The 24,224-nt window shown below is 39.3% G+C and overlaps 1 protein-coding gene across 7 annotated transcripts in view; it reads left to right on the top strand.

Annotated features, from left to right (window-relative positions):
• The window catches only part of Dlg1 (MAGUK family member discs large 1), a 630,693-nt gene that overhangs the window by 118,318 nt on the left and 488,151 nt on the right, over positions 1–24,224 (top strand). For all 7 annotated transcript variants that reach the window (XM_078194782.1, XM_078194778.1, XM_078194784.1 and 4 more), the window contains one exon: positions 19,752–19,847. In XM_078194782.1, coding sequence (XP_078050908.1) covers positions 19,752–19,847 — 96 coding nt within the window. The remainder of the gene's footprint in view (positions 1–19,751; positions 19,848–24,224) is intronic.

Below are 24,224 nucleotides of genomic sequence, written 5' to 3'. Positions count from 1 at the left end.
CCCGCGTTCTAATTATACCGCCGGTTTCCGCAAGAACATATACGACAGAATAGAAACAACGAACGGTGTCCCAGAAAGCATGTAAATTCACTCGTATGCAACAACGGGTCGCATGCTGTGGCAACATGCAGTTCTGTTGTGTCGGTTCTGGAAATACAAGAATCTGATCACGAGCGCAGAAGAATGTACGCAGGCTAATAAGTAGACGAATGAACGGAGGCGCACTTTCTGACGAAAATAGAACCGAGTATACTGAGAATCATTTACAATTTTTAATTATCATTTATGTCTAACTTATCGTTCGTTCATCTAAAGTCCTTGATAAGACATCTAAAAGTGTTAATTGACACTATGTTGTCCGACGTCATCACAGTGTAACGCACAAATATATAAGAACTTTTACATTTATCTACATATGTATATCTTCGAAATTTCTTCAAAATAGGTGGACAAGATTGGCAACTCACGAAAACGATAAGATTAGTAAAACTTGACAATTAATAATTTCCTGATAAAGGCGACAAGTGAAGTAAGGCGCCAAGCGAAGAAATTTTTGCGGGACTCGCGGGCGGCAAAGTATTAATTGTACGAAGAAATAAAAATCAAATAAGAAATATCATAACAATATAGCTTCTACACGATTCGATTCGCAATACAAGATGCTATAAAAAGTATCTTAAAGATCTGAAAAGCTGCCAGCACTTGCTTTCCAGCTAAATGCCACCCCTTAAAAAATGTTATTACGTTTGAAAGGGCGTTCGAATACTTTCTTCCAAGGGTCGTATAATACGTCAAAACGTGGCCCGTCATTTCCGACGTCTTGTCGCATCGCAGGTTTCGCGTCGTAACATCGCCGTACGTATTATATCCATCAGTCACGCGATATTAAGTTGCCCTGTGCGTGCAAGTTATTGCAATCCACGGTAACAACCCGGGTCCTTTCGCTGGTAGACATCGAGCACCGTTGCAGCAGCGACGTTTTAAAGCCCTTATTCGCGAAGGTCCGTCGTCCCCGGCGGGGTCCTGCGGGACACCGTGTTTCATTCGATCCTGTTCACGGCCGCCTGCGCCCTTTCATCTCGCGATAAAAGTGTTACGTTCTTGGTGGGATCGAATGACCCCCGAAGCTATACATCGAAATTAGTTTCAGGACAATATCCGTGCGGTGGCCGGGGCACGCTATAAAACCGTGTGCATCGCCGTCGCCGATATTATCGGGCTGTCAGTGTGCGAAGAGTGTCGTCGTTCGATACGCAACTTACGCCGCCCTCCCAGAGGACCGAGGGCAGGCTGTCTATTAACATTGTAGCGTGCGCCTGGTGAACTCTCCGCCGGCCGGAGAGAGCCCTTTCACCGGGAATAAAAGGGACCGATGCGACAGAAGGGGGCGATTTAGGCAGCGTTTACGGCTAGTTATTAACACTAGAACTGCCAAGGAGGGTTAGAATGACTTATTTGACATTTCTTGCGGTCGTCGTTCGTTTTCAGTACTTTTTCTTTTGACTTTTGGTAGAATATCTAATGAATTAATTATATAAATCAGTGTTGTTGTAGTCGATATCAAAAGTGTAAACATCGCACAAAAATTTCACATCATACACAGCAGAGATTTAAAATAGCTGTCACGGTTAAACTATTTCCTATTCCGGGTCTGAAGAATTAGTAAATATTCTCCAGATATTTTGAAATAAGAATGAACAGCGTTCTTCTGAAAATTGTCAATGTCGTGTCGTAAAAAAATTCGGAAAATTCATGCTCCGCGACTTGTTCATTCCTTCGAACGCGGCTTGGTTTCTACAATCGCCTCTCATTGATCACTAGTTTTCATTAACAACTCTTAAAGCTACAATAATTTCAATGCACCCTGAATATCGGTAATATAGTTTATTAGTCTAAAATTATTAATATTAAAACATCAACTTACATTCATAACTGACGTGTTAATTACGATAGGTCAATCAATTACAAGACTTATGATCTCTAATATACTGAAAATTAACGCGACCACGGTGAAATAAATAATATCAAACTGGGGATAATTAAAGCATAAAACACGAGCTATCATGACCGAGCATCAGCGCGTCGAAAAACTTGAAATGCCAAACGTAACAGAGCCGCGTTCGCAAAGTTTGGCCAGTGATCCGCCGGACGAAGTTCCGACCGGAATTTCATTCGATCGCGCCGCCGGGATTAATAAAACTACGGCGCTTTGAAATTCCCGGGATTCTTTGATATCAGGAGCACAGAAACGGATATGAGATTTCGCGATAACGATACGGTATTTCCAATGCGTCGCCGTCCCACCGTCGGACAATTCGGGAGTTGGAAAATTATCGGCGTGAAAGACGATACAAAGGAATTTCATTTTCAGTGCGGCTGAAAGGCGGCAGCGATGGCGGCGGCGGCCGGGGAAAGGGGGGAGTATTAAAGGATACGTATGGTCTTTTGCAACACGTAAAACGGTATAAAGGTAGTCGGACCGTCGTAAAGGGAACCGAATCCGCCGGCATAACCTTTCCAATTCGGGCTCGCTCGCGCGCCGGATCGAAGAATATAGAAGAAGCAAACCCGCTCATTTTATTCCGGCCGTAACGACGCCGAGCGCTCGATACTGAAAAATACTCGAAAATCTCGACGAGAGCGGCCCCTCTGTTCGAGAAGGGATCCGATTTAACGGGCAATCGCGGTCCTCGCCGGAGGATGCCGATGATTTCGAAATAATTCCGTAACGCGATTACCGGGAAAATTTTAGCGCTCTGATCCGCGAGTATCCGTTAAATAAAATCACTTTCTCGAATACCCTGAATGAAATTCGGTTTATGGTATCGTCCTCTCGGTCCCGGATACCCTAATCTATTAAAACGCACCTCGTAACCTAGATCTTCTCCTTATTTCGCTTTTATTTCGTTGCGTGTTTCATAATCTGCCGGGTTCTCCGTTGCGCGACGATATTCTCGCGGCCATTTTGTCGTTAGCAATCCACCGGAAGAAAAAGAATTCGTGGATTGCGGAGTTTACGCATTTCGCAGATTAGCGAGTTAATATAATTTACAGCAGCAGCAAAATTTACCATCTTTATTCAATGTACCGTTTTCAACTTGTTAATGTTATTAAGAAGAGGAAGGAAAACTCTAAGTGGCTTTTGTTGCAAGAAACAGATGCAAAACATTTTTGTTTTGCATAAAGAGCGGCAGGTTAATTTTCACTGGTTAGTAGATTGTGGATTTTGTGTATTTATGATGAAAATGAATACCTGCAATTGAAGCAGTTGAAATGATTAAATAAACGAACGATTTGAATAACCAATATGTTATTTTAGACTTGCTAATGTCACTAAAATGAAGAAGAGATCTCTAAATGACTTGCCTTGCAAGGAACAAATGCAGAATATTTTTATTTTGCGTAAAGGCTTACAGTTTAATTATTACTGACGAGTAGACTGCGGATTTTATGCATTTATAAATTATTTAAATAATATAAATACGCCATTTTTTCAACGTTTTAACGACATTAAAAATAGGAATAATACCCTTGCAACACAATATTTTTATCTCGTATAAAGATCCCAGTCTAACAATCAATATTTCATCCAAGTATCTTGTCTAAGTCTTTTACAGTAATTGTAAATGTTTAACGCTCGTTTTCCTACGAATATCGTGGTGTATGTCGACGAATCGAATCAATTTGCGCGGCTTCGAAAATCAGGTCGCTAGAAGACGGGGGAGGTAAATGGGCGACTTTAAATCTGAATTTATCGTATCAGCGACGTCACGCGTCCGTGCGATAAGGTTATAATTTTCCTGGTTAGAATTACGCGTTATCAAGGTATTTTATCAGGAGGAACGGCGAGACATTAATTATGCACGAGGATGATACATCCGGTACAATTGGTTGGTCGTCGGCCAAACGGCAATCGCGGAATCAGCAAACGCAATTTGCCAATAGTTGAACGGACGTTGCAGCACGGCTCGATTTATAATTCACCGTTACGGCGGGCCCCGATACCCGTTGAAACCGTGGAGAGAAAAACCGTGGCCGTTTTCCATCGGGGCAGAGAAACGAATTAGGTCGGCTCGTATTTGTCGGAGGCGAAAGAAACGAAGGAAATAGGCAATAAGCGTCGTCTCGAAGGCTGCTGATGAGATGACGGGAGATACTCGGAAAGCCGTCAGGAGTTTCCAACTTATTCAACCAAATAAGACAGCCAATAACCGATCGGAAGTATATTGGACGTTATTAAGGGAAGAAAGTATTCACACAGGAATATCTATCTATTCGTTTCCGCCGGAACCCTCCATGACCACTCTCTCGCTCTCTCTCTCTCTCTCAGGAAAATCGTCCCCTTCCGGAGATAAAATCGTCCGGCTCCGTTCTCGTGTCGTGACAGATCAGAATTGAAACTTCTTCCCTTATCGTCTTGACACAGTTTATCATAATCAATGAAATTTCCGAGTCGAGCACACCTGTTATGCATCGGCTTCGGGTCCTCCGCGAACTTTCAAATATCGTTGATAAAAATTCTCGGATATTTTCCGGGAGAGGTATATTCGGTACGTCGATTCTGATTTCTAGAAATTCATAAATGTATCTCTGTCAACGATGCATTTGTATACTGAGCTTTAAAACGAGAACGATGAATTTATCTAGGCTCTATGCCACTTTCAAGACAGTTTTGTTAGGTTTTTATGCGATTGTTTCTGAAAATAGTGTCTTCACGATTCCAATAATTTAATAATAAAATATGGGAGACAGACACAGTGTTCTAGTTTGGAGAATTCAGTGACAGGTTGTTGAAGTTTTTGGATCAATAAAGATATCGCAACGAAACTCTCTCTAAATATAATTAAAAAGTAATCGTTTTTATCTTTTAATTAAATACATTTTTGTATTTATTAAACAATGGAGAAAAAAAATATGAAAAGAAACAATGAGGAGTTCCGTCAAGCTTCAATTAAATGTTTATTATAAATAAAATATTTATTCAATTTCATTAATTTCCTCACTTCTGAAGTAAGTGAAGAAGTAAAGCGATACAAATTGAATAATTATCAGTTCACAAAGTTGACTTTTTCCTTAAAAGTCACTGAATTCTTCAAACCAAACCACTGTGCGACATGACATTTTAAATGTACAGTAAATTCTCTCCAATTGTCTCTCAATTTGTAAACTAAAAATGGACAATTAGGAATGAGAAGGTTCGAATAATTGTATATAGAATTTAAATAACTAATATGTCATTTTAAACTTGCTAATGTCATTAAAATGAAGAAGAAATCTTTAAGTGACTTCCGTTACAGGAAACAGATGTAGAACATATTTATTTTGCATAAAGATTCGCAGTTTCTAGAAGAATAAAAACATATCTCCTGTACCCAAATCGTCCATTTCTGTTTATAGGCTATTCAATATTGTCCCTCAGATTGTAAATCGAAATGGACAATTGAGAACGAGGTATTTCGAATAATCATCAGTTTGTAAACAGAGATGGACAATTTTTCGAACCTCCTCTTCTCAAATCATCCATTCCTATTTACAAGTTGAGCAACAACTCAAGAGAATTTACTACACAAGGGAATCGTAAATCAACAAAATTCAACGTTGAAGTCATCGCACTCGACGGTTCAATACTTGCCGCTTGCCGAGTGCGATTGCTAAGATCAATTTTGCAAAGAGAAGACGACGCTTAGCAACTCGTACGTGCATGCAGGATTCCGTTTCTCTCGCAGGGATCGAAACAAATCGATTTTCGCTTGTCTTACCAACAGCGCGGCCCATCCCAACTTGTTTGATTAAAGGCGGCTCTTAATCAATTTGTCGGACTTGGCGCGAACCTGGCCCGACTCGTTTAACCAGACACGTATCCATTTCACTTATCCGACCAAATAGGTTTTTTGCTCGTCTTGCGCAGTCTCGAGATCCCGTTGCACCCTTCGTTGCTACGAAATATAGACTTTATTCTGCTTGTTCATTCAAGAACAGCTCTGGACCCTGTAGTTTCGCCAAGAACTATGTGCATTCCACTTGTCTGCTCAAGGAGTGCCGGGTTGCGCAAGAATGGCTCAACGTTCTACTTGCGCAGTCGGAACAATCCGTTGCCTGACCGACAACTATGCACAGTCGCTAAACTTTTCACAAAAATTTCGCAAATGGAACAAATTCTTAGTTAATCGTGCACTTTTTCTTTAGAATTTATTTTATCAATTAGCTGATTTTGACGACTATATTTATGTAAAATGTTGTTGCCACGTTCAAATTGCAATTTTAGTGAAAATTAAAGTACAGTAAATTTTATTTTAATTTTAAGATAACGATGTAATATAATTATTATGGAATGTGTGCTACATAATGTGATCAAAGTACTATGCCTCGTTAGTCATCGTTACGTATACACTCTTCAAAGAGTGCGCAGGAGCTGACTGGTTAACAAGATACTCTGTCGTGAAATTAATAGCAACTTTGACAACGTTGTTCTTAATTGTTGATTTGCTAGAAATGTGATGAGGTTTCTGAAAGTAAAACTAAAATCAAGAGAAGATATTGTGATATCTCAGAAACAACCCATTAAATTACTATACAATTTTCAAAAGAATTTTCATGCTATTAAGCTTATCTCGATTCGATAAAACGTCAAACAACAGTATTCTTCTACTACGTCTTTATTTTATAATTAAAACAGCCTCAAGTGCAAATGATTACTATAAAGGACCAAGCGACTTAAAGATAAACGGATCGTCTTCGCACTCGCCAACTCCGCGATTCCTTTGTCGTTTTTGGGGAACGACGCTCGCAATTCCGTGCACGTAGCCGGTCATAGTTCACGTCGAGCGATAAAAATCGAGGGGTGCACAGTGTAAGCGGCGGGTCACTTTGACCCGGGATTCGCCGAGCGGTGTTTAATAAGCGGCAACCGCGGCGGCCGGGGCGACGGGATCACATAAGTCTCAGTGATTGAAGGAGTTTCCGAGTTATCGGACTGGATATGTGTGTTCACTGCCTCGGGGATGGATGTACGTGCCTCGAAGACGCAATGCGCGCCCGGAAGTATCCGTTTCCACTACTCCGTGAAACGTTCCACGATGCTCCGTGCCATCAACGACCGTGCAATACTGAATACCGGGCGGGGACTTCTATCGTGAGGCGGAATCGCTTTACGGCGCCAGCGAATTCGCGTATTCGATAATCGTCCTGGAATCGGCGGAACGTCTTATCACCGGCTGCCGCATTCAGGGCGTGAGAGATTTTATTACGGCCGATCCGCGTTGCGTCGATGAGCGAATTTCAACTTCGACTCGGTTGGTTATCCATTGATCGTGTCGCCTCGCGTCGCGAGCCGCTTCTTTAAACGGCGCGCACCGGAGCCGCACCGGAGCGAACCGATGGCTCCGTGATGAGAAATCGATGTCGCCGTGGTTTTAGATCCGCATCTGGAGAACTTTTTCAATCCCGGCCCTTGTAACTGTCGCGCCGGTATCATATCCTGCTTTATCATTTTAACGGCGGACCGATCAATCACTGTTCGATCGGGCCGCTCCGCGTTCCCGGCTCGCATTCGTCCTCAGAATCGAGCCAGACTTTGAACTTTAACACGTTTTGAGCTTGATCGAGCTCTCCCGGTATCCGCCGTGTCAGGACACTATTTTTAGCGGAATGGTTGTTTTATGAGGTCCGATCAATTGAGTGGGTTGTGGTCGCATTCGCGCGAGTCACGTTTTATTCAGTCTGAGAAACGGGAAATGTTGTCGTTGGCTAACACATGTACTGTTTATTGGTCAGATTATTAACAATAAATTTTATTGCTAAAACAATTTATTGATCAGATAACGTGGAGTTCAAATACTTTAGTGTGTATTTTATTTAGAGATCAGTTAATTTAGAGTTCAATTAATTAGTAGTAACTTCAGAATTGATTTCACCCTTGTCTTTTTAATATCTTAACATATATTGTATTTAATGTATGTATATTTCACATATATATATATATATATATAAGTTGGTTGCTGCTTTTTATTTAAAGTGCTTTCGGAGTTGTTACTCTTTAGCATCAAGCTAGAAATTAATTCAAAAAGAAGCTACTTTCTGCAAGTGGAAAGCGGCGAAATTCTTGTATCTTGTTTCTAGAAGAATTATATTTTTATGTTACAATATAAAAATGATACTTACATGATTTTGCATTCTTTTTAATATTTTAAAGCAATTTTTAAAGACCATATTAATGATTAAAAACTACTGAAGCACACCATATCCTACAATTCAATTAACGCATTAATTATAATAATTTAAAATCATGCCACGCGGGGTTATTCCTCATAGCCACATAATTATGCATCTCACCGATCAGTTTGTAGAAATCATATCAATCGAATTCGCAGCAATTTCGCACGTTCTCCAGTAGACAAATGCTCCCGGCATCTCATAGAACCCGTTCCCGGGCAAAAAGTTATAGCGTGAAAATATCGGCGCAAGCGAGCGCGCGCCCTCTAAAATAAGAGCATTTGCGATCTTCTCTGATCAGTGGTATAGAATTCCGATAAAAGTATCGAACCACACTGGTTTCGGCAAGTGTCGGACCACGGGCCCGACCGTGTGCAATCAAAGATAGTCGATATTCGCTCTGCTCTCGGGCTCGCGGCGTGTTGCCAATCGGAAACTACGGTGTTTCTACCGTGTCGGCTGAACGCGTTCACCGTCGAATATCGATAATATTAACGCTCGCGGAACTTTCGACTGATGCATGGATGTTGGCACAATATTCCCGTCTGATGGCAGTTTAACCGTAACTACTGACAGCTGGCGTTCGTCTAGTCACCTCGGTCTGACCACAAAGCGTCAGTATCCGCTGGCTAGCGGCGAAACCTACCGCCCGGCTACACCATCAGCGACGGCAGCCGCTCCACACCATCGCGCGCTGACGCGATGCGATGGTACCTCCCGCGTACGTTCCGCGAGTGTAGTCGATGGGGGTTCCGTCGCAGTTGGGCGTTTCCAATAATCCTCGGTTCTTGATTTTGCGTCGGCACGGACCTCTCTAATCGCTCGCTCGAAATTTCCCGGAGCCAGCAGACGGAAGAAGAGCGGGTAAGTTTCCGCGTAAACAGCAAGTTCCCTCCCCGCCGGAATTACCGAAAATTTCGACCCTCTTGCTGCCGAACGGCGCGCGCGCGCCCCGCAGAATGGAAGAATTTTCGACAAGCATCGAGATGATATTAAATTGATGTTAAATTGTTGTGGGATATTAGCCATACAGTGCGCATTGATGCATATATACATTGACTGCATTTTTGATATTTTATTGCACAATGGCTGAGACGACAACTTACGCGCTGTTCTTAATAAAAATAAGTTATCTAGGTTATAAAAAGTTATAGTAACATTAAAGATAATTATTTTAGCGCCGGATCTGACAGTTGTCATTAAGACTTTTGTGGTAGAGTGCTATTTTGAAATTAAAATAATTAGCAATTACTGATTTAGGTAGGCTCCGTTTTTCTTCTGTCATCATATAGTATACATATAGCACTCGCTATATCCGAAATATAATACACGAAATGAACATACTACATATACTAATGCAGAATGAATTTTTCCACTTTTTTAAAACATAATTATTGAAAATAATACAATATTGGTCTATTACTTCAATAAAATATTTATTCCATTCACAATTCCTTTTTATTTCTTATAAAAATATTAGTACATCGTAGGATTAAATTATTAATTACTGGACCGTGTATTTTATATACTCCTGGCAAAATTTAATGAGTCAAAAAAGAAAACAGTGGAATCATTGGACAAGTAAAAGTAAAAAATAAAAGTGCAACTCGAAAATTCCAAAGTACACCTTGCGTTGGTGAAAAACGAATAAAAGACTATGTTGTCCTCGGGGATTTTCAAATGGCGACAGTATAAATCTATTTATTCATCCAGCGCACGAGTACCGATCAAGTTAGACCGTGGAAAGCGAACGTATTGTTTTCTGGCTGCGAAATTTATTTCGCCGAAAGTTCGACGGCACTGCGGTCTACGGTGGCTTCATTTCGATGCACCCGAAGAAGCGGAGCCCGAACTCTCGAGATTTCAAACACAGAGGGGGCACGTAGCTGGAAACGTTTGCCGAAGACTCGAGACGCCTCGCAGTCTCATCTTTGGATAAACGAACTCGACGCACCGAGTGGGTCTCGAATTCGTCTATTCCGGGCCAGCCCTGCGCGCAGGATTACGCGTGCCCCATTTCCGGTTCAAGGGAAAACCTAAGCGTCGGAGTAAAAACGAAATTTACTTTGTGCAGGGATCAGTCTGTCCTGCGAAGATCCGCCTTAACCCCTTCCCCCATAATATCGTGTCGGAGTCTTTATGAAAAATTGGAACATGATCTGCTAAATCTGTACGGTATTCGTATCCCTTAACTCTAAAACGGTCCCGTAGGATTCCAGCGATCCAACAGAATTTTTAAATTGTCTGAAAACTTGTAAATAAATATTAAAACATTGAGGATTTCTTTGTCTTCCTAACTCGTGCTGTATTTCATATTTTATATTTTGAATATAATAAATATATGATAATGAATAATATATAATAAGTATATAATAAATATAAATATATAATAATATATTGAATATAATAAATATATATACTGAATGTAATGAATAAAATTTTATTTTGAGGCGCTCGCAACCCTGCGATACCATTTATGCTAAAAAACGTAAGGAATTCTATCATTAATATTGTTCCGTCCTGGGCATATTGCCCCAAGGATGATCTTCGAACAAGGAAGGCCAATTTACAGTTTATGATGCTAGTAATAGTAAAAGGCTATTTTCGAGGAACCGAACCATCAAGTAATTTTAATATTTCGTATGAAGCGTGTTTAATCGGTTCACAATCTTTCGTTTTCGGCCTCAATAGCAAACGCTGGCATCATAAACCCCGGGATGTAGTGATACAACACTACAAATATCTTATTCATTTATCATTAATATTTAAACAATGAAGTAAAAATTGCCATCTAGTAATTATTTTTCTGTCTGACATAGGAACTTATTAATAGCAAACAAATGCTAGTACACGTAGCTGTGAAATAAATCGTAATGCAAAAGATTAACACTCTGCGATCCAAAGTGTTATCTTTCGTTAGAATTTTTAATATAACATGTTTAATGTAACATATTTCTATCAAGCTCATTTCTATATGTAACTTCGCAAGTTAATTGGCACGGTTGAAAAATATGCCAATCGCCCTTGATTCCAATACGTACTTTCGTCAATTAATTGGGACAGTATAGAAATATTCCAATTGTTTACTACTTCAGTACGTATCTCCATAAATTAATTAAAGCAGTCGAGCAACATCTCTATTGTTTCTGTTGCTGTATATCTGCGACAGCTACGACATAAAATTGAGTTGTAACGAGGTGACTGTTTTATTTTAAAATATATTTAGTGACATTCATTTATTTGCCTAAAGAGTATCAGCAATTTTCGACGAGATTTCTTGGCAATTTTAACGTTAATTAATCACTTGATAGAGTTTCTTTGCAAAAATAACTGAGCACCAATTTTTAACAATTTTTATAACAAAACGAATCGAAATGATTATTCTAAATCTTGGTCGTCACGTTTATCAGACTTTTGTAATATAAATTTTATAATATGTATGCAAAGTGGATTAAAGTGTTTCGCGAATATAGGTCGAAGATTGACGCTCGAGATTTGTCTTCCAGTTTATTTAATAAGAAAAATTCCAATTTAGTTCCATGCACGTATGTTCGTACAATTGATCTATATTTCAAGCGATTTATCGAACACAAAGATCATTTCAGAAATGCAGCGGCCGTAGATCACCGTCCATATTGCGCGCCGGCTTCGAGCCGGTGTTCCAACAAGCGAACACAAAAACTGAAGAGCTTTTTCATTAAAAAGAAGTGTCATTAACGGTGATCTAATTACACAGTAGAACCGTAATTACTCGCATGTTCCTTAGAAATTGTTCCACAAAAGATACTCGAGTCTCACCTACTTTCGCTTCGTACTTCGAGTCACCGAATTACGTTCCGCCCTTAATTTCATACTTTCGACTTGGATTTTCATATCGTATTAAAACGCGAACCGGAACGAAGTCACACCGGGGAGCAACAAGAGATCGCACGAGTGTTCGGAGCGAAACAGAGATTGGACAAAAATCATTCATTATTTCGTTCCCATGGCGAAGTCCTCTGACGTTCTCCCTTAAAATACCTTCGTTGCTTTTGATGATATTTTATCACGGTCAAATGTACCGTTGCATTTGAAAGAACTGGATGGTTTTAATCTTTTGTGGTCGTATTAAGTTTACACATAGGTGTTATGCTGGCTGGAACTAATTTTCCTGGAAAAAAAACAGAAGATCCAAATTTATTAGTTCTTCTTAAAGTTTAGATGTATATGTAACGTAATAATATGACTTAATTTTATGCAAAAATAAAAAGAACGGTTAAATAGTTAGCAATAAATGTCTATTTCAGACAGAAAATTTATATTTACTACATAGCAACCCTTACTTTAACCCTTTGCACTCGTGTGGTGACTCTGAGGCACCACTAAAATTGTTCTATTACGTTGCAAAATAATTTTTGTTAAAATAAGATTTAGATTTAAAAAATTGCCAAGTAAAATGGCTCCGAGTGCAAAGGGTTAATATTAAAATATTAATGGTTAATAGGTGGAATTTAACATCGATTTAAAAAAATGTATATATATATATTATTTATTAGATTATGTTTCAAATCTTCGTCTAGTAGATTATGTGCGAGATCATGAATTTGAATTGCGTTAAAAAGAGTGGAGCTATTTCACGTGAAATACGATACGACATACAACGCGAGCTAAACATAGGAACTACGATCAACTTAGAAATCTGTGCGCGCGATCTGCTTCGAAAAAGCGTCGCGGTAAGAGTAGAATGAATTTCCCGGCGCGCGAACACCGTAACGCAGCAGAACGATAGAATAATGTTGCGTGGGCGAGCGGCAAGCTGGAAAAAGATTGTGTTCGACAATTACTCTGGACGGTCGTTAACCAGAACCGGACGTTGAATCGGATCGCGTTATACATTTTAATTATTCGGGAATGCGAGCAAGCATCCGGTAGAGGCGAGAACGGCCCGTGGAGCAGCGCCGCGAGCGTATTTTTCAACCGCTCGAAAATTTTCCGTGGCCGCGGCGCCGTGATCAGCCGAACGACGCAAAACTGATATAATGTTTCGTAAAACCGGTGAAAATCGTGTGCCGGTTACTGTTCCCCCGCTACGCTCCGGCAGCTCATTTCGCGGCGGCGCGCGCCGTATTTTCTTTCAATTTGCACGCGCCGCTAAGCACGATTCAAATTATATCGCTGTCACGTTTAGTTCCGCGTAAAATCAAAATACGTCGACCGCAGGGGTGCGTTTTCCCGCGGACGACGCAGACGACGCCGACAACGACTGTGACAACGGCGACGACAACGACGACGACAACGACGACTGTGACAATGACTGTGACAACGGCGACGACAACGACTGTGACAACGACGATGACAACGACTGTGACAATAAATGTGAGAACGCGCGCGACGGCTTCGGTGGCAACGATCTACGTCGCTCTCTCTAAACCCCGCCTGCCGCTTGTCAAACACGTACCACCCGCGTTTTCTTGTCGCCATTTACCGGCGCCCTCGAACCCCAGCTCGAGCGGAAAGTGGTCTTTTCGTTTACATTTCTCGTTCGCCGAGGATAAATCGATCCGCACCCGCAATCCCCCTTTTTAACGCTCGACGACGCCGTGGGAGCCGCTGTCCACGTTCCACCGGCTGCTTATTATTTCATTTCCACGGCGAGCCGCCCCGATTATTCCATTTGAGTCGAACCAAGCGATTCTCATTCGCGGCAGGTAAAAATCACGGTGATTGGACGATTAAGGAAAGGATTACGAGTCACTGATTAGTCTAGCAAGAGATATATTTGTATGTGGAAATGTTTATCCGAAAAGGATACCTTATATCGATGTAATAAATTATTGATGTAATAAATTATTAATGTTATGGACTTCGTCGCACATTTCGTAAAATCTAGCAATTTTTTATATGAGAAACATAGCCTTGCTTTTAAAGGGTTACAGTCGTAAGGGTGCGTCCGAATTAAAATCGAGATGCGTTACCACGAAGTAGAAATTCCAGGCTTCAATTTAAAAGTAACGTGATCATTCTATACAATTTTTTCGCGGTGTTATCGCGTATGCAATTTCGTCATGAACGCGTAAAACCCGCAGCTTAATAGTCGCCATATAATTGATTAATGGACTACGAGCACTCCGTATAAAATAAAATGCAACGCATTTACATGGAATTTTGTAATCTGTCGAGGAACGTGTACGCGTGGATAATGCTGTTACCGTTACAAACAATGTAGCGGAGTGAATTTTCCATTCCGATAAAGTCAAGCTGCGAAATCTAATTTTCATGAACCGGCTTCGAAAAATACAAAAAAAAAAGTGGCAATCTACCGATCAAATACTCGCGCGCAGCAATTTTCGAGCCGTTGAGCAATGCACTCGGAACGTTGTTCGGGTGTTGTTCGAGACGATTTCGAGCCGGCGCGGCGGCGGCGGCAGGAACGCAATTATATTTCTTTTGTCTGCAGCGTGCGGCGCGCGGCTTCTTCGTTTGTCAATGGAAGACAGAGCCGGTTCCCATTGCGATTGCTCAATAAATCCTCTTTCACTTGTCGCGTTAAGAGTGATTCTGTTCTTTCCGCCTCGGCCGTGATCGATTCTATTCTGCTTGCCTGCGTAAACACGGACCCCATTCTACTTCTTCCACCGGATATCGATTCTATTCGGCCGCGGCGGGTCTTGACAAGAACAGCGCCAGGTTCTACCAAACCCTCGGCGAAGTTTCGAGGACTTATCTCCGCTTTCGACCGGCTGCGAACCGATTTTCTGTATCGTTTGTCTCGCGAGGAGAAGTTGTTACTTCGCTAATTAGACGGGGAACAATCCCGGCCGGCTTGCCTGTACAACAAACCGTACCCATCCCCATTCATCTTCGCAACGAATAATCCGTCAAGATTCTCATTTCGGGGAACAAGCAGAATGTTCGCGGATTAACGGGTCTTCTTAGTTCGACGGCTCGCGAGAATCGTTTCTCCTTTTTCCGTGTTAACATACAGGCGCCTCTTAAAACAATTCTACTAGCGTCTTTCACTTGAGGAAATAAAGATACCCGTAAAATTGTTGAATCTCGTCGCGAAGTATCGCTGGAAAAGTATTCTTATGGAAACAATATTTTAGGATTTATACACGGTAGTCCATGCAACTTGTGCATCTCCAGCAATTTTCGAAATATGCTTTGGACAACAAATTTTTCGATATAAGGGTTGCGTGGCTTAATGGGAGTTTGTATGCGGTGCATATATTTGTTTATAGGTAAAGCAGTTCTGGAGGGTTGAAGGTTAGCTTCCTTTCTTAAATGGAATACTATATTTTTTATATAAGAATATGGAAGCATATAGTAATAATAAATAAGGATATAGTAAGTTCACTTTATTTTTTTAATAATTTCTTCACGTATACCGAATTGAAAATTCACCTAATCAAGGGTTTTTGCAGGCTACTGGTAAATGAAGAAAATTTTCAAAAAACAAAGCTGGTTTAAAAAATATAGCATTCTATTTTTTAAAATCTATTTAAAATATTCTGATACAATAATATAATAATATTCTAATACAACAATATAATAATGTAACCATACAATATTATAATTACCTCATAATGTAATAATAGAATAGTAATAACGCTATTCTCAAACAATTCTATTCAAAATATTCCACCCCTTTTGAATCATGCAACTTCTAACTTAAGTTGCAAGGGGTGCACAAGTTGCACGGGCCACCCTGTACAATAAAAGTTCGAAAGACGGTAACGAGGATATCTTAATGACTTTCCAAGAAAATATCGGTTGCAGCGGGAGTCTTATTTTTACATCTTGCAAACTCTATTTGACTCAAAATTTTCATTTCCGACAACTTCCTTTTATGTATTCACATTGGAACTTACCGGCAAGACGGTTTTCCAGAGAACGTTCCATAACTACTGTTAAAAGTAGAACTTATTAAAAAGTTCTAGAACTTTTTCCATCCCTGTCTGTTACTGTTTGATACGTTCGTCAGTCATGACTGGACTGCTCATCTTCATGCAAAAAAGAAATTTTCCGAACCAATTCTAGGTAAAGCAGAAGTTAAATAAGAAGGTGCTTCTCCTTCAAATAATTTCTTCGAGATGAGGAGAATGTGGGAACGTTCTTAAATTCTCCGGGCTTCTTCGTTTGGTAAATGGATTTGTTAACCCCTCGATGCATTCGACTTTCAAGAAAATAAAACCGTGGTTGCACGGAATCGTTGATTTCAATTATTTCGTGTAAGATATTACTTAAAATACGAAGAAGGAAGAAAATTGGTATAAAACATCGAGTAACATGTTTTTTTTAAATTAGAAAACAATTTATCCGCCTGTGATTAATTTTGAGAAAAGAATCACAAAACAAGGCCAATAACTTATTAATGCGTTTCGAATTGTGTATAATATTTTTCCATTTATTTGCGCGTTCACGCATTTATTTGGTGCATAGCATTGCCAAAGAAATGAAAAACTTTGAATAAAATATTAAACTGTCTGACCATGAGTAACTCCAGCTTTTCGAAATGGGTTAAAATATATCCCACTGTGCATAAAAAGTTAAACAAAGGTGGAACAGTTTTTAATCCACCTACCCCGAAAGATTTAATACTATAATACGTTGCCTACCATTTGGATGATTCTGTGTTTCCCGTAGAGGAAAGCAAATTTATTTTGTCTACATTGTTACTTACAACTATGATTCACGGCATTACACTCGAAGAACTTCCAACATTCCTGTAACAATATTTCTGTTTATGCTTAATAAAACAAGACGTTGTATATACTTAATTATTCTAGTTTCGAGGACTGTTGTTTGTTATTACGATTGTAACTCTGGAAGCAATTATTAAATGAATTTAATATAATTTAATAATTAATTAAATGTATTATATTTCGAACAAGAAATAGTTATGTTAAGTATTTACTTTTTATTAAGTTTTATTAAGTTAAACAGAACATTTAAGTTAAAAAACATTTTCCATATAGAAAAATACAGAGTAACGCACTTTAAAAGTTAAAAACACATATACAGACTCTAACAATATTAAGTAAATAGGCTCGATATGCAAAAAAGTACAGTGACACTGCATAAAAGTTTTAAACATAACTAAAAAACACGTTTTACATATCTAAAGACGTATAGCAACGAGCCAATAAAAGTTCCAAAATAAAGTACATACAATCAATAAGTATAATAATTTATAAATAACGTCGTCAGTATATAAAGAAAAGGAATAATAACACGCCCTAAAAATTTCAATAAAATATACAGACTTCAATAATACGTATAACATATACCAGTTTGAATACCTACTATATTGCTCAGAAAATGCTCTCTACAAGTTTCCCTAAAAGTTCCAAAAATATACGCGGTTCGCAAAAATAGTTTGCCACGTGTCGCCTGTTAATGCACCGGTCACCAAATAGAAGCTTCCTGTCGACGGGAAACAAAAAAGCGAAAAAGGGTGGAAAAGCCAAAGTTAAAAACCGAGAGAGAAAGAGAAAAACAGAGAGCGAGCGAGAGAAAGAAAGAGAGAGAGAGAGAGCATAACACGGTTCGTCGTTGAAACGGAACGGTAATATTTACAGAAACGTTCGCCGAAAAAAAAGAGACACGCACACTGCAAAAAATCACGCAGACTTTATTTGCAATGTAGCAGCTGCGGCGAAGCGTGAGGAGGCAAATTCTTCACACGTTTGCCGGTAAAGCGAGAGCGACGGGTTGACAGGGTCGACATCATTGTGCCGCGGGGGGAAGGGCGGGAAGGATCGCGATCGACGACGACGACGACGACGACGACGACGATAGCGACGACGGTGCATATTTAATAAAGAGTGCAGCGTAGGCTGGCTCTGGTAAAAGTGACGCGGGATGTTAAACACACCTGCGCATCGAAAGTTCGTCATGAATAATTCCGTTTGGTTCGTTTAACGCGGTCAGAGCGAGCCCGGGAACTTCCGTCGGCTCCCGCCGAACGATAATTGACTTTGCGTCTCGTTGGCTCTATTTATTTGCACGCTCCCGCGCCGCGCCGCGCCGCGTCGCCTCGGTTTTACGGCGGCGAACGCGACAAAGACAGGGGAAGGCAAGAAGTCGGTGGAGGCCGGGCGAAGTTTAAATTGCGACCAGGGATCGAGCCCACAGCTTAATAGCTAATTGATCCAGAAATTAAATCTTTCTCTCGTTTACGCTCGCCGCGCGAGCACCGCCGATCCGATGCCCGCGTTGTTTGGAACGCCGTTCGCGAAATTGCAAATTGTCCGGCTAAGTGCTCGCCCCGGCTGATGGAATAGTTAACGTCGCTGATTATTCGATTCCCCCCGAGTTTTTCGTTCTTCGATCTGCGACCGAGGATTTCGTTGCCGGCGAACCCTGCGGGACCTGGACACGCTGATGATGCTTGTTCCCTGGGAACTATGTAATCGAGTTGTTCGATCTATTTCGGGATCATTGTTAGGGCTCTGTGCGTGTACTCGATTTAGTAATCGCGTTTCAAGTCGAGTGACGATCCATCTTTCGAATTTGTCGAGTTGTTCGATATCGACGGCGCGATCGAAAAAGGGCGACTTGCTTGGAAAATAACAACGCTATTTATATTCGTAATTTATTTAATAGAATCGTTACAATAATTTGCTAAGAGCCGAAAATTAATTTTAACGATAATCTAGTTTATGTCTCCGTAATTTTATTAGAATTCGAACAGTTCGATTAAGCTGGATACCCGAATTTTATGGAACCTTTGAGGTTGTTGGCGTGGCAGTGAAAGCGTTAATAAAGCATGTTAATTAAATTAAAGTTCTATACCCTGTCCTAATTTAATCAACGTACTTTATCGACGCTACGACTGCCCGTTAACAATCTCAACAATTTCATAATAATAAAGTGTCTTGTGTAATCGAACTTTGCAAACTGTAGCTGTACGTCGACCATTACGTTTTAAACATTCGCACAGGTTTCCGATACTAATAAAATTACGGAGATATGAAATAAATAACGCTATAGTTAGCGTTATAGCAAATATCGTATACAATGATACTTGATAATTTGTCTGTCGATTTTTGTGCAAAACAAAGATTGTCTACGTCAATTGCAAAGAATAGAAACCAAGTATCATTTTACTCTTCTATCTTAATAGATTAAAAATAATACATCCCTTTGTCGTAATAATTTTAAATATTACCTTTTTATTTGCTAATCAATTTCTTCATAAATGCAAAAAATTCGCAGTCAGTTGATAATTCTATACGCAATGCACGTCTAAATATTCAAGAATTTCAAGCAACTAATAAATAGAATCATTAAAAATCTTCATATATTTTTGAAATTTGACCAGCTCGATTCAGTGGAATTTTTCAAGCAATTAGAACTTATTTTTTAACAGTGATTTTAACAATGATTGTTTAACAGATTTAAAGCAACTTGAAAACTTCCTACTCGTCCATCTCTAATCGCTGTACAATCGGTTTCGCAGGAATGATAATTCGATCAGGCGGCATTTTAGGAATTGCGTATCATTTTCTCCGCGATGATGACCTAAGAACTGTTTTGAGATCATGTGATTATTGCAGGGTGGTCCAGCTTTCCCGGTGAACCAGACACTGTCGAACATTTATGGCCGCAGGTCGGTCAGCCCTGACGCTCCGCACCACGCAGACGAGGCTCAGGTTTGTGAATCAATCAGTAATCTCGCACGCGAAGTAATTGTCTGTGTCATTGATCTGTCTCTGTGTGATTGATCTGTCCTTTATGCGAGTGGGATGTTACAGTGCGCGGTTAAAAATAATCGAGAGTACTTGAACGGAGATTTTCCTAGCGAACTGAATCAGCTTCGACGGCACCGGTAGAAAAATGTTTAATTGGATTCTCTTGATTCAATTAGATAACTACGACGCTCGATTGAAAGCGAAGGAACTTTGATAGGTTTCTGCAGACGTTTCTGACAGCAGAGTCTCTACATATAATCGACAAGCTCCTCTCTCGTAATCTTTATGCCTGATATACTGATGTGCTTCATGTGTGCTTAAATTTTAACCACAGATGAGATGCTGAATTAAGTTAAAATTAACGAATTGGAATTTACCTGAATTCTCGTTAGCGATATTTAATCCATGTGTCACTCGAAGCCCCATGTAAACTCTGGTTTCCTAGCAACCAATTTATATCATTATTTATATATAAAGAAAATAATGGGATCTACTATGATCTAATAAAAATAGATTAATGCTAGATTTACGGAGCATTGAAAGCATCTGTTTTGTGTCAAGGTTATAAAAATAACAATAAGGCATTTATTCTGATTTTTAACGAGTATTATTCTAATATATTCTGCAAATAACACACATATTGAATGAATAACTTATAAATGCATCTTTGCGATCTGAATAATCGTAAATGAATAAATTAGTGACCCGCCATTTTGACAGGTTTCGTAAACCTAGTGCTAGCAATATATAATAATTATGCTAAATAAGAATGATTTTTCGTTGATTTGGTTCAAATTGAGCGTAGCTACTTGAAGAATGTTTTAAGATATTCGGTGGTTTGAGCCGTCCTCCAAGGACCACTCGAGATCTAGAAGATTTCATCAGTTCTTTACCCAAAATGGAAAGAAAGGGGCGAAGAAAGTTAAAGGATAAGGGAAAAATGGTGGAAAGGAATGGCAATGCTTTCAGGGGCCATGAAGAATCTTGAGAGAAAAAGCTTGTAGGTCTCTAGGATCCTTCAAGGGTCCCTAAAGGTCGAGATCATCGGAACTCTGGCGATTTCGATGAAGTGAACAGGTGTCTGTAAAAATCTGATACCTTGCGATTCCCAATTCTCGGTTTTGTCACTTCTATTTCTGGAAGTATTGAACTAAATAAGTATTTGGAACAAAATTCGTCGAAATTTTAATGTTTAATAATTATCAAATGTTATGCTTAACCCCTTGCCGTACTTTAACAACTTAGACTCGCGATGAAGATTTCTAGAAACAAGCTGTTAGGTATGAATGATCATCCGTTCCTTTAAAGTGAAATCAAATTTTATTCCAAATTTTATTCTCTTGTCACCAATATTTAAACATTTAAGTAGATGTGTGCACATAATAAATATAAAAATTCTCTTTTAAGAAATTAGTGCTGTCGAGAAAATGCGAATGATAGCAATTGTAGAGAAAATGGTACGGCAAGGGGTTAAAATACGAGACTTACTAAGTTACAAATTCTACTAAAATATAATAATAAAATAAGACCTGCTAAAATATAAATCTCACCTCTTCAATAATATTTCCGAAAATGAAACTTCATTTGAACAAATTTTATCGAATATTATTGATTGATTGATCTCGTGGATGCATCCATTTGTACCACCAGGAAAAACTACCCTTCAGTAAATAGTTCTCCGACTTAGTATCATCCACGATAAGAGGACGCTGTAATCAGTCTCCAATTACTTGTGTCGGTAAGGCAGTCGACTTTGTGCTATGAAAATCTAAAGTGAATTCGATTTATTCTTATACTATAATAGAAGTATACAAATAGTTTAAACATCGAATGTATTTCTTTCTTTTCCAATTAACGAATCTTCAGGAACATCGTTGTTATTTTTAAATTCTACACGATGTTACCGGTAGTGCGCCACCTGTTCGTAAGAATGGAGCATTCTCTATACTACATTTCAACTATGAGTTAATCTTTTATCGCAATAAATATTTCGAAAATTATTTAACTTTCGAGGACTCGAATTAAATCTGGAGAATCGTGTTTTCTCGCAAGATAATTTAAATCTTAAAAAAAATTGTTTAATATGTCTACAAATCGATATGTTTGAATCAAGAGTTCCGAGAAAGGTGATTAGGCTTTGCAGAATTGCTCCAAATCGATTTAACAATACAAATACGTTGTAATTTAAAAATTTTAAACGACTTGAATTAAAGCTGGAGAATTGCACTTCATGCCAGGACGATTTTTGTTCCGATGGAAATACGAGAACATATTGGAAAATCGTTTGATCTGAAACGAAAATTCTGAGCAAGGTGATTGAATTTTTCAAGAGTTACTTCAAACCGATTTGAAAATGTTTACCCACGGGAATTTTTAAACTTTAAGCGGCTTAAGTTATAACTAAAGGATGACACTTCGTGAGGGAACGATTTTATCTTTCGCGGAAATCCGGAAATCTGTCGGAAAATCGAAAGCTCGGAGAAAGATGATTGAACGTTTACAACGAATCAGTTGAAAGATTTATTCTCGCAGAAGTTATTTTATTTGGGCGGGCTCAAATTAATTTATACATTAATAAAGAAATATTTATAGAGACAATATTTTATAAAGAAATTTAGAAATCTCTAAAAACCGATAAGTTACTTTAATATTAATTAACAATTTAATATAAGTTACTTTAATAGAAACCGTGGTAATAAATACTGTGGTTTGCATAATTATATATTCTAAATAACTCGATTAAATATAGTTCTTTCTAATATAGAAATACACGAATCTAGCGTTTTGTTAAGGATTTATTTATCACTAAACCCAGCCAGATCTGAAAGTGCACGTGTCACTTCATAAAAATTATAAAATTAAATTCATTTAAATTATATCAATTGCGATAGCAGTACCTATCAATAGGTATTAATATTTAATATTAATATTTAACAATCTTCAATATAAATAGCATTACGATTTCAATAATTATAAAATAAAAAATTAAAAGCTGGTCATTTAACCCATAACCGTACCCTCGGCGTTAAATATCACTAAAAATGTGAAAGGTACTTCAATAATTATTCAGAACATTACATTTGTTCTTGTCGGTAAATTATCAGCTTCCGAATCTTTCTTATCGACAGACAAAACGACAATCGATTCCACCACGAGACCACGAGGTTAATAAAGTTGTTAATAAGAGCAACCGCTCTCGGAAAACATTTTGAATTATTTATGCAGAACGCTGCGCCAGAAGCGATCCCGGTGCCGACGACAAAAGCAGAGATTAATCTATTTTGCATCCAGGGTAAACTATAATTTTCCGGAAGTCTGACTGGCTTTCTTCCCTTTTCGCTTTCCCATTTCCGCGACGAGCAGACCGGAAAAAGGGAACGGTGCTTTATCTTGGAACCCTATATACAACTCACGGTCGCTGTTATCTTTCAACTTCTTTCCTTGCCGAATCCTGCTGCGCCTCGGAAACAGGAACGAAATGTATTGTGCGACGATCTTGGCCGGGTTCAGCTCGGGGAAAAATCGATATCGCTGCTTTCTTCGCGGACTCCCCCCGTCTTTCTCGCGCGCGGCCGGAGCCGCAAACAGGGGCGGTTTTACATTTATCGCGAAACAATCGGCCACGCGACCGACGACGATTGGCCACGGTTTTAACCTCGGTTTTAGTGCCGGCTCTCGTTCCGACCGCCACGTGGAAAATCCACGCTCAAATTTACCCGGAATTTCGTCCATTAAATGCCGATATATGCTCCGCAAATTCGACAATTTCATGCCGGACGGCGAGAGGAGGTCGCCCCGTGGTCAGCCAATTTCGAAATAGTACTAGTAATCATCGTATTGGCATAATCAATGCCGTTTCGCGGCTTTTGTATAAGTGCTGCAACTATTGCCACGCTGGTTATAATATTATTTCATTCGATTTCACCGAACTGCGCCGACAGGAGCGTTGCCGCTTTCGTTCGGTTATTTTAATAAAACCGCCGGCAAGGCGATCGTAATTGCGCGACGCGGAAATTCGACGGTGAAATTTTAAGAACTTTGGTAACGCGTTTATTCTAGGTTTAAATAAAGATGCATATTGTAAAATTTCTACTTCGATAAAAGATCGAAATCTTTTATTGAACATCTTGAGCATCTGGTTTGTTAAAATTAAATAGTGAACGACTTTCTTTAGAGGAGTATTAAATATGAACGTTATTTGTTTCTTCTAAAGCGAAAGAAAGATTTTTCTGTTAAGACATGTGTGAAACAAAAAGTGTCTCGTTTTATTAGGACAATGATTAACGCCGAAGAACTGCCGATTAACCTAACGCAGAGTTAACCCCTTGCATTTTAATA

The sequence above is a fragment of the Augochlora pura genome, chromosome 11, assembly GCF_028453695.1.
Source record: "Augochlora pura isolate Apur16 chromosome 11, APUR_v2.2.1, whole genome shotgun sequence".
NCBI classification, from domain to species: Eukaryota; Metazoa; Arthropoda; class Insecta; order Hymenoptera; family Halictidae; genus Augochlora; species Augochlora pura.
This window is presented reverse-complemented; position numbering and strand designations above follow the sequence as displayed.